We start from the raw sequence: 11921 nt of genomic DNA on the forward strand, positions 1-11921 counted from the left end.
GAGATCTTTGGAGGGCCTCCTCCATATTGAATTTATAGTTAAAAATAGTATTAATACGATTTGTCCCAGGGTCCTACCCCCTGCAGGAGCCCTGCCAGGCCTACCCTCGTAGGGGGTCATGGTGCTCACTTAAACCATTGAAGGTGGATGCTTGATTCGTACTCAGGAGATATTCATAGACAACTAAGATGAACACCCTATAATTAGCACCATGGTTATTTCCGCTTCAGTCAGAGTGCTTGTACGGATGCTTTTCTTCTGGTGATGGTTATAATTAAAGGTCATGATCCATGAATATGCTTCCCAATATGCTGACAGGGCTCCAACCTCTTGACTACGCATAGATTTTAGATTTCCTTTGATCGACATCGCCATCTCATGAGCGTCTCTGGCAAGTGATGTTCTGGTGCCCCCATCTGGTTAAAAAATTCACAGCCTACCAGTTTACATACTTTCTCTCTCGAAAATCGTACTGCAAGATCTCAAATTATCATAAGACCCTCCAATGAATCCGAGGTCCCCGGGTGAGGCTCATACGTTAAAAAAAAGCACCGAGAGTCCTCGCTTATCATTCTACAGAATGTGGAAAATCCCCATATTTTCAAAGGTAAGGGGAAAAAACATCTTCGATTTGAATTCCTACAGATAGCACAACACCATCAAAACCGTTATTTTCTCAAAAGCGGAAATGTCCAATTAAGAAGCAAAAAGAGAAACACAAATTTCTTTTATTTTTTAGAATTCGAATATTTTAACCAGAAGCTAGTTCATGAATGTTAATGAAGTACCGGTTTTTCCTCATGTCGATTCCACCTCGGCATAGGACCGCAAAGAAAATCCATATGTATAAGGACATGGTGGTGATGACAATGATGATGAGAGAACATGATTTGACTGCATAAAAAACTTTTCCTCTCACACTTTTTCACATTTGCATCACATTTGCTTCATCTCTAAGTGTTCATATTTATTATTTTTAGTAAGAGACAAATCGGTCAAAAATCTAGAGTTAATGGCGTAATTGCCTTTCCTGAGAAACCTCTTGATCAGCCAATAGATGACGCAACCACCAATCACTAACGAACAAGCGGCGATTATCACTTTGGACTTCCAGCTGTCCTTTTCTTGGTGGTTGACCAATTCACCGGGTTTCGGTACTGTATGTCCAGTTGTTGTCGACGTGGTATCCCAGACCGTTGTCATGTAAGCTGTAGAAGTACCATCGTCCCCGGTGGATGAATATTGATCTTCTGTTGATGTTTGTTCTGTCGATGGGATAGTTTCTTCCGTCGTCGGAATTCTCGTGGTAGCTTCAAGCGTTGTCGAAGATCTGATATTTTTTGTTGTCGTTGACGCTGTCGTTGGATAGAAGGTGGAATGGTCAGTGACATTCACTGTGGATGATTTCTTCGGGGAAGTCGTGAATTTTCTTGGATGTGTTGCAGTAGATATGTAGGACGACGTCAATTTAACTTTGTCAGAAGTAGTGTGACCATAAGACGTGGATTCTGTGCTCCTTGGTGCAGTGGTGTAACTAAGAGACGTAAATTTTGTGATGCTTGATCCATTTGTGAACCTCGAGTTTGTGCTGTCTGAAGCAGTGGTGTATTTTGGAGACACCGATCCAGTGCTGCTTGGAACAGTTGTGCGTCTCGAAGACATAGTTTCCGTGCTGCCTGATGAATTAGTGTATTGCGGGGACGATTTTGAGCTATGCGAAGCAGTTCTGTATCCGGAAGAACTGGATTCTGTGCCATCCGGTGTAGTGGTATATCCGGGAGAACTGAATTCTGTGCTGTCCAACGTAGTTCTGTATCCGGAAGAACTGGATTCTGTGCTGTTTGGCGTAGTGATGTATCTGGGAGAACTGAATTCGGTGCTGTCTGACGCAGAGGTGTATCCAGGAGAACTGAATTCTGTGCTGCCCGACATAGTGGTGTATCCAAGGGTACTGAATTCTGTGCTGATCGACGCAGTGCTGTGTCCAGAAGAGCTGGATTGTGTGATGGCCGGTGTCTTGGTATATCCGGGAGAATTTGATTCTGTGCTATCTGGCGTAGTAGTGTATCCGGGAGAACTTGATTCTGTGCTATCTTGCGTAATAGTGTATCCGGGAGAACTAGAACTGAATTTTGTGTAGTCCGACGCTGTGCTGTATCCAGGCGAACTGAATTCTGTGCTGTCCAACGTAGTTCTGTATCCGGAAGAACTGGATTCTGTGCTGTTTGGCGTAGTGATGTATCTGGGAGAACTGAATTCTGTACTGTCTGACGCAGAGGTGTATCCAGGAGAACTGAATTCTGTGCTGCCCGACATAGTGGTGTATCCGAGGGTACTGAATTCTGTGCTGTTCGACGCATTGTTGTGTCCAGAAGAGCTGGATTGTGTGATGGCCGGCGTATTGGTATATCCGGGAGAACTTGATTCTGTGCTATCTGGCATAGTAGTGTATCCGGGAGAACTTGATTCTGTGCTATCTGGCATAGTAGTGTATCCGGGAGAACTTGATTCTGTGCTATCTGGCATAGTAGTGTATCCGGGAGAACTTGATTCTGTGCTATCTGGCATAGTAGTGTATCCGGGAGAACTAGAACTGAATTTTGTGTAGTCCGACGCTGTGCTATATCCAAGCGAACTGGATTCTGTGCTGTCCGACGCAGTGATGTACCTGGAAGACGTCGAGTCTTCATTGTCCGACACAGTTATATTGATGATAGGAAACGTTAACGATTTACCAGTGTTTGATGCGGTTATTATCGTTGGAGTGTTTATGGAGTTCGATGTACTATCTTTCGTGTTAACGGTTGTTTCTGGACTCACCGATGTTCTATCTGAGACATCATCGTCGTCAATGAACCTCAAGTGTTTGAGTGCCAATGGATATTCTGTAGCCATTCCATTCAGTGACATCTAGTGAGAAAACAAAATTTTGGCACAGATTATTTCCAACGAAAAATTGAAAATCACAGTCATTTGAAAAAAATATCGACTAAAGAAACGTACCTTCATTTCAGGAGTGTAGTTGTGGTTGAGATATTTGTACAGCGAAATTCTAATCAAGTTCCATTTGCCCTTATTGAGACAATCTAGGATTCCATGATGCGCATGTACAAGCTCGCTCATCAAATGCAATTCCAATTCCGTACTGACGCCACAATACATCATCAAAGACAATGTCATGTTTGGGGATGACCAGGTGAATGCACCGCTCCAGAAGATGTCCAGGATCTTCTTGGTGTCATTCCTGTTCCTCAGGACGAGGAAACCACTGTCTTTTAAATAGAAAGAAACTCCATCAACGTTGTATAACAAAAGAAAGCGATTTCTATACTTGCTTTTTGAAAACGATTTTTAATTTCATAAAAGTTTCGAAAGTTCAAAGCATTATAAAAAACAAATAAATTGTTCAATTTGTGTATTAGTATTAAAAAATTTAGTATTATATAATTTAAAAAATAAATTAAGTTTTTTCTTCTTACAGAATAACGATAAATGCAGCATTTCTGAACCTCGGGGTTCCCAGAGATATTGCCAAGGGCTCCTCGATAGGTAGTGGGGAACATGGCTATTATTTCAAGGGGTTTCCTGGAACGAAAATATTATTCCAGGTGGGGTGGTGGAGGAGTGGTAGTGGTTTTATGGATACCCTGAAACGGGAATATAATGTGCATGTGTGACCATGATGACTTCTTGAACAATTTAAGGGCTCTCTAAAACTTGTTTAATTTTTCAATTGTTTGCTAGAACATGCATAACATTTCAATGAGGTTCCCTAGAATATACAGGGTGATTCCGAAAAGAAAGAAAAACTTAAAGAGGTGATAGTACACACACCAATACAAACAATTGTCATCAAATAATGCATGGTCTAACATGAAAAGGAAACCCGCTTGCTAGCGCATTTAGAAACGACTGCTCCGCAAACGTTAAAACGGCATTCCTGTTGAAATTTATCGGGAGAAAAAGAACACCATGCATGCAAATGTAACCCGGGGAAGAAGAAAGAACCATATGCAAATCTGCGTCACAGTGAATAAAAGGCGCGAACGCCAGTCCTATTCAATTATTCAAGCGTGCAACCGTTCTAATAGTTGTAATGTACGGGATAATGGCGCACTTTAGTAATACTGAAAAAATCAGATATGCATTTTATTTACGGAGCTGCAAACGGAAGTAACAAAGAGGCAACACGAATGTACGGTGAGCGTTTTCCGTCCACAGGTGGTTTCCCAATTCGAAAACATTCGCGCGCTTGCATCAGCAGCTGTGCGAAACAGACACCTTTCTTGCTTCCCGGTCTGATGCACTGCGACGCAGATTTGCATATACGGTTTCTTCTTCTTCTTCCCCAGAATACATTTGCATGCATGATGTTCTTTTTCTCCCGATAAATTTCGACACGAATGCCGTTTTAACATTTGCGGAGCGGCCGTTTCGAAACGCGCGAGCTAGCGGGTTTGCGTTTCATGTTAGACCATGCATTCTTTGATGACAATTGTTTGTATTGGTGTGTACTATCATCTCTTGAAGTTTTTCTCATCTTTTTTGAATCACCCTGTAGATATTATTTCAATGAGGCTCCTTAGAATATAGGTTCATTCAAGGGTTCCCCAGAATATAGGTTCATTCAAGGGTTCCCCAGAATATAGGTTCATTCAAGGGTTCCCCAGAATATACGGATTCATTCAAGGGTTTTCTAGAATATGGGTCCATTTAAGTGTTCCCTAGAATATGGGTCCATTTAAGTGTTCCCTAGAATATGGGTCCATTTAAGTGTTCCCTAGAATATGGGTCCATTTAAGTGTTCCCTAGAATACGAATTCATTCGAGGGTTCCCTACAATATGGATATTATTTCGAGGGTGCTCCAGAGCAGTGATCTTCACCCTTTCCACATCTGCGGGCCGGTGGAAACAGAAAAATATGAATAATAATTTACAGACATTGAACATTGTACACATAATACCATATATTATTTATTTTCATGCCGCATACCGATGCAAATTTAATGCGCCACATTTTTAAGTTAAAATATGCGTGTGTGCAAAAACCGGGACAACCAGGCATCCCAAAAACATTTTTGGGAACAGGACGAAAGATGTTGAAAAACCGGGACGTCTCTGGCTACCAAAGTCCAGGGCAGCTAATTTGGAGGAATGAATAGTCAAGAAAACTAGACCAAAATGAATAAATGAATGGCGGAAAAATAATATGTATTGTACACAGGCCACAAAACGATAAATACGCATCCGGCAGATGGGGGGGGGGGGGCAAAGCCCTCATCAAGGGCTCGCTGCACAGCCTTATAACAAAAAAAGGTTCCGTGACTTTGGAAACCCTGCCCTAGATCATTCATATATTGCAGATGATACCTAGAACATGGATAATCTCTTGGTGGTTTTTAAACCATGTATGTGACTTCAATTGTTTTTTGGAACATGGATGCCATTTCAAGGGCTCATCAGAACATGCATATTGCGTCGAACGTTCGCTGGAACATTGAAATAACTTCAGGAGTCTGGCAAGACCGAGAAAAGGTTGAGAAACGCTAAACTAAAGAGAAAAGCTAGAGCCAAGAAACTTTTCACTGCGTCCAATAATTAAATTTGGTAATGTGTGTACTCAGCTTTCGTACCTCCATCTGGAATATCTGGATCTTTGAAGGAATTTGACAACTCCCACAGTGCGTTTCCTCCCTCGGAGTACCACGAGCATGTCGTGTTCTCGAATGAACAAGAAATTTGTTCGATGGATGGTAGAGCTGAAAAATGGAAAAAATAATAATAGTTAACAAAATTATGAAACTTGACACACGGTAAAAATCTCTTTTACGGCCTGATAATAATAATTGAATCGTCTGGTTTAAGAAGGGAATAAGTCCGAAAATATCAAGTTTTGCGAAATCGAAGAAAACGAAGAAGTTGAAGTGTTTTTAATCAATAGCCACCAATTTGAAGGTCTTACGTCTGCCAGAAACTTTTGCTTTTTTCTTATCATTGGTGCACGTTGTCCTAAGCCGGGGATCAATGGCTTTAGCTCTGTAGCTATAGCTAAAAACCACACGATCGACATAAAGAGGGGAGGCATCCCCCCTCCCGAATTTGGCTCCGCTGACGCTTGATTCGGAAATTATTTTCGTGTGGCCCAGTCAGATCTGCACCGAGTAGGATGGCGGCGTCCGAACTACAGTTTACCGGACGATCCCAATGAACCTACAACAATCAAACAACCCTCTCGACGTATCACTCTGTATCCGCATTTACCCTGGGCTGGTGTTCAGTTTTAGTTGCTTTCTGTGAGGATCCTATGCAAGTCCGTCTCAACATCATGAGTCCCGGGCGAGAACCTTTCCGAAAATGTATTTTCAGTTGGAGTTAAGAGCTCACATATTTTCCCTCACCGCGAAAATCGTAGTAATATTTCTCACTCATCACGTAGGCCTCATGGGCATGACTCACCGAGTAATGCCCAAAAGGGCACATGCGTTAAGATCATCCAAGTTCTATGTGAGTAACTCTACTGGATTTTTTTAAGAGTGGTCACATTTCCTGCCCCCCCCCCACACCCGATATTTTACTTAAAATCTTTATTTTTTCTCTGTGGCCCTCTTAAACGCCTTCCATGGCTCCCGGCCCACTTGATTTTTACTCGTGTCCTCCTTAAGATATCCCAGGACCACACAAGGAGTCTATATCATATGACCCCAGGTTGAGCACCACTGATGTAGAGTACAAAAAGTAATTTTTGTCAGTTTTGTCTTCATTCCTTTCTTAAATCTGACGATTCAATTTCTCTTGTACAGTAAAAGTACGCATTTCAAACCCTCGATTAACGGTCACCTCTATTTTACGGACCATTTTTTTTTTCCTTTTTGTCCCGCCGGTGTCCGCAAAAGAGGTTTTACACAATTTATGACGTGACAAGAATAAGTTTCGAAATCGTCACAGCAATAAACAAAAACAGAGCTCCCGATAAACGACGTTTGATGGTTTTTTATCGGTTCTATGATCGTTATCGGTTATCGATACAAAAAGTTCAACAAAACAATAACTTTTTTTCTCTTTACATAATTGCGTGGGTGCTATTATTCCTTTTCTTCTTCTTTTTTTTTGACTGCATTGAGGTCATCGCTTCTGGAAGATTCGAAGAACTGTCAAATTTTTATCTCGTCAAGTGTATAAGACTTACAAAGGAATTCCCGAGAGTTTCAGAACACCATTGAAATATATTTATGAGATTGATTAGTTGATTAGAATTCATGGAAGCCCCGTAGAGCAAGCGGTTAGCTCAAGGACGTAACTAGGATGTCCCCCTCCCCCGTCGATTTCATAACATTATTTTTTGTTTCCCCTCAAAAATCTGCCATTCGATAATTGCCTTAACGTCAATAGATCGTGGCTGTGAAAAATAGTCTTCGTAATGCTTTAATATAAGGAAATAAGACTTTTTTTTTTTTGGATCTTATGCCGAGGTGAACTCGGCAAGAAAAGCCATCTCGTATCCGCCTAGAACCGAACCTAGGTCCTCTTGCAAACCGGGCAAGTACGATACTGCAGACATCACTGAAGGCACGACATCCTGCCTTCCTTAATAATAATTTAATGGTACATTTAACCTTGTATTTTTTTTTCCAATGGTTATTTTGCCATTTTGATACAATCCGAGTTGATTCATTAGGCGGATGACATTAAACTGTGATACCACATATTTTCTTGAATATGGAAGCTCAATAATCTCCATGACGTGGAGGAATGTTTTGGATTCCAAATTACTAAAGGGACCTTCTCCCCCCCCCCTCAGTAAACTGGGCCAAAGCCTTATACTACTACTTAACTGTACATGCACCTCGTACACATTCCTCTACGGAATTTCTAACTAACTGGTACATGCCGGAATGTCACGTATTGTGAACCTAACGTAGTTTGTTTCCGTGCAATACTTGCTATGAGTAGTGTTGCCATCCATCAATCTTTTCCAATTATGAGTGAAAAATGAGTGTAATTACGAGACTGATACTAGTCCCTATCTAGGAGGCTTTGACTGACGCCTCACCCCCAGAGACAAAAATGTAAATGTCTTTGTGAAAAAAATTGAATATTTAATATTTAAAAAAAGGAGACTATATGTAATATCTGAATTTCTGTCAATGTTAAAAGTTTTTCGAAAGCTAAAATAATTCAAGACTTCTGTGGGAGATTTTGTCCTGTGCAGCCCCCGCTAACCTTTGCGTAGAAGACATGAACCTCTTGGAATGCGTGAGAAGCGTGCATATTCCTAGTAAAGCACAAGAAGCGTGCATATTCCTAGTAAATCACAAGAAGCGTGGCCACACCCGGAAACGCGTAGAAAGCGTGAATACCTCAAGAAATACTCGTGGAAGGCATATGAACCTCTCAAAATTCGAGTGTACTCCTAGAAATGCGTAGGGAATGAGGAAATCTTTGAAATGCACACCAGGGGGGGGGGGCAGCGCACCACAAAATAAGCATGGGAGACGTTCTTATACTCTAGAAATGAGTAGGAGAAAAACGTAGGAGACGTTTACTCTAGAAATGCGACGAGGTGTACATTCCTAGAAATGAGCAGCAAAAGCTTTGCCTATTCTTTTGTTTGCCTACACAGTTAATGTTTAGCAGTTTTGTATTACTTAATTGCCTGCAATCGCTGATTATTTTCCCATGTACCCGTGAATGAAACGACACTTACTCAAGGGGATACACGTACCACCACAACTACACATGTACCTCGTCCATACTTCTTCCTACGGGACCTCTAGCGAATTATATGTGGGAAGGTGCGTGTATACATCGTGAACCTAACGTGGAACTTGTTTCTTAGGAATGCTTGGTATGCGTTGTTTGTCAAGTGCCACCATCTGAATTCAAAAGCAGACAAATAAGACTACTTCACCAAACACAACTCCTGTCATATCACAATTTACTTCTAAGCAATGAGATGGGTTGGAAATGAAGGCGTGTCTATCGGTGGTCGCCTCAAGCTCGTTATGGAAAACATCTTGTCTACGTCCTCCCTCGGGTTTGAACCCAGGACCCTGACAGAAACATTCGCGGTGATAGACGAACATCTTATCCACCACGCCACTCGAACATAGACGAACGGATTGGTTGTTTTCTGCTTGTGTCACGCGTGATTATTTTTATGATGCTGTAGGGGTCTGCTCTCTGTAGACAGACTTAAATGGGAGATAGGCTCTCTCTCTCTCACATCGCACCTCGAGGTTGGAAAACCACAGAAAACCAACCACCACGATGCCGTCAGTATGGCTCTAACCTTCCATGATGATGCCTACACCATCGCTTAGCGGTGGGGTACGCGTACCAGGGGTCGAAAACAGCTGGTCTTAGATGGTAGATGGATGTACCCCGATATGAAACCACACACGGATTAAACAAACATAATATCGCATCAAAATACCTATTTGAATTCGCATACACATTTAAATATCAAACGGTGTACGTACCTGCGTTTCTGAGAACAAATGTCGTAGCTCGATGTCCGACATCAAAGATAACGAACAAAATAATTATAATGTAATTCATGATGATAATGTTATTTGGAAAACCATACAAACACACAAAAAAGTTTCAACTACGTATTATAGTTTTCAGTAGTTTCACTGAAAAGTTCCATCAACGCGAGCACCATTCTCTTACTACGGACAGGCGATCGAAGTGCGACTGATGCAAGTACCGCTTTCGTTGCACAATGAATTGTCATTACAGGATGTTGCAAGTGTCTCCAGCCAATCAGTCATTACATTTTATTATATTTTTGGTGATTCACAGGAAAAAAAAAGCTAACAAAGTTGGCGGTGATCTGTGAACACACATCCGACACCACACACAGAAACCCTCTCCTTATCTCTGCATCATCAGCAGTGGAATTCTTTTCCACTGTCGCTTTCTGCGTAGTGATAATGCATTTTGTCAATAATAATAATCGATATTATCGATGAGATAATGACATTAAAAAAAATTAAGGTGATTAATTAGATCCATATCTGTATCTCGGAGAATATTTGTTAGAATGTGGGAATTGCTCTCGTTTGGAAATACAGTATATAGGGTGATTATTATTAAAACTTCCGTACTCTGAGTAGTTTTTCCTCAAAAAATCTGAATACAGCCAAGTTTTTAGGATATCTTAATTAAAACATGGAATAGAGATCTGTGAAGTACAAAAATAGCTCGATTTCAACCACCAGGAGTGAACATGGCTAGATAGACAAGAAAATTGCTCCACAGTAATCCGCCAACACAGCTATCTTGGGTTAGAGCACACGCTGGCCTGTGGGGCAATGAGCAAGCAGGCAGGATGGCCAAACAAGCAATTGAAACTGGAATCAAAAGAAACAATACTCCTACCGCAATCATCGGCTAAGGCAGTCAGTCATCTGGAAAAACCTTTTGCTTGAATGGCAAAATAAATGGGATGATGGTGAAGCATCAGGTCGTTCACCGCATAGTATGCAGCTCTGTCTCATCCCTTGCCAAAATTTTTTGCATTGTTGCGCTGCTTTGTGTTTTTGCATTTCTTCGGAGTTTCTGTGTTTTCGCATTTTTTCATTGATTTTGTGTACCGTATTTTGCTGCGTAAAAATAAGCCTAGGTGGCGCTGAATCCTCAAGCGAAATTTGAAGAAAGGAAAAAAAAACCGTATAATCCACGGCAACGTATTATCCACAGAATTTAAAAAATAAAATAAAACACAAACTTGTCTTATGTCATTTCAATAATTGATCCATTGGTGCACTAATTAATGAAATTTATTTACGAAGCAGAGGAGCCAAAACATGAAAGAAAACATTGGAGGGGCTGAAAGTTGCTGGTCGTCCCGTATGTACGGGACTCAAGCACGTACGCAAGAGAGGGAAATTGCATTGTTTTTTCAGAAATTATTGGCGGGACGCAGTTTCCTTACAAAATTTAGTGGAGGGGCTGAAATTGCCTCAGCCCATAGGTTCCGGTGCCTATGAACAGTATCATTACACGCCCGTTCTGGTAGACGTATTCAAGTTAAAGCTTGGTATATACGCTATATGGACTATGGGGAAAATGCAATAAAAAATCGTCACTTTTGCACCTGATGGTAGAAAAAATTTGAACTTCTTTTTTTATTTCCTAAATCTCTCTTCCCCCATCGTCATTAAGATATCCTAAAAATTTGGCTGTATTCGGATAACTACTCCAAATAAGGGAACTTTTTCATTATAATTACCCTATACTGATCAATTATAATACTGAACTCTTACTATAATAATAGAATTTCAGAAGAACATTCATTACACAGTCAAACTCAGGGTTGGACAAATCCCTGGCTATAGGTCGCGGTGGTGACAAAAAAAATTGGTATTGGCACCTGAATTTTTTTTTTTTTTTGTGTAGTAACTAAATTTCAGGCTGAGAGCAGCACAAAATGTTTGGAATTCATAGCAGCATATCTGCCAACATGGAAGAGGGTCACTGTACCCTGGAAAAATCAGTAGAAACACTATTCTAGACCTTTTTCTCCGGGTAAAAGTTTTTTGATGCTTCAAACACTCCAATAAAATATTTTTCTGGTGTCTAGATTCTTTTGCAGCCCTGGTCAAACTGCCATCTGTGAGACACCTCTATTTAAGAGACAAAAATTCTGGGCTCGTGGATGTGTCACTTATCCAGAGATATTTCACTGTATGATATAAAAATTATAAGTTAACTGCTTTCTCATTTAAATCTCACGGACCCCGTGAAATGATTCCAAGGAGCCCATTTACTTCTCGGATTCCTCCAGGCGCTCTTGTTAGCTGGGCCGCAACTACTTGGTCAGCCGGGACAAACACGCATTTTGGCGCCCCCTGATAATGTTGAAGGAGAGGTTAAAAAGAGAAATTTGCGCCCCCTCTAGTTGCGGCCCTGCTTG

The 11921-nt window shown here is 41.1% G+C and overlaps 1 protein-coding gene across 1 annotated transcript; it reads right to left on the reverse strand.

Moving 5' to 3' along the window:
* Positions 1–712: 712 nt before the first annotated feature.
* LOC149079899 (uncharacterized) lies at positions 713–9738 on the reverse strand. The gene is made up of 4 exons (XM_089240399.1): positions 9481–9738; positions 5635–5760; positions 3004–3272; positions 713–2910 (listed from the first exon to the last, which is right to left on the reverse strand). Exons 1-4 carry the CDS (start codon positions 9557–9559, stop codon positions 937–939), a joined length of 2448 nt encoding a protein of 815 aa, XP_089096525.1. The 5' UTR covers positions 9560–9738; the 3' UTR covers positions 713–936.
* Positions 9739–11921: the final 2183 nt, after the last annotated feature.

This window comes from Pholcus phalangioides, unplaced genomic scaffold, assembly GCF_987345545.1.
Source record: "Pholcus phalangioides strain wild (caught in Gottingen) unplaced genomic scaffold, Ppha-v1.0 ptg000012l_1, whole genome shotgun sequence".
NCBI classification, from domain to species: Eukaryota; Metazoa; Arthropoda; class Arachnida; order Araneae; family Pholcidae; genus Pholcus; species Pholcus phalangioides.

Coding starts and splice junctions, on each gene's coding strand:
- LOC149079899 (XM_089240399.1), bottom strand. CDS start 9,559: ATGAATTACATTATAATTATTTTGTTCGTTATCTTTGATGTCGGACAT. Junction 5,761..9,480: donor ATTTGTTCTCAGAAACGCAG/GTACGTACACCG, acceptor TCCATTTTTCAG/CTCTACCATCCATCGAACAA. Junction 3,273..5,634: donor TCCAGATATTCCAGATGGAG/GTACGAAAGCTG, acceptor TCTATTTAAAAG/ACAGTGGTTTCCTCGTCCTG.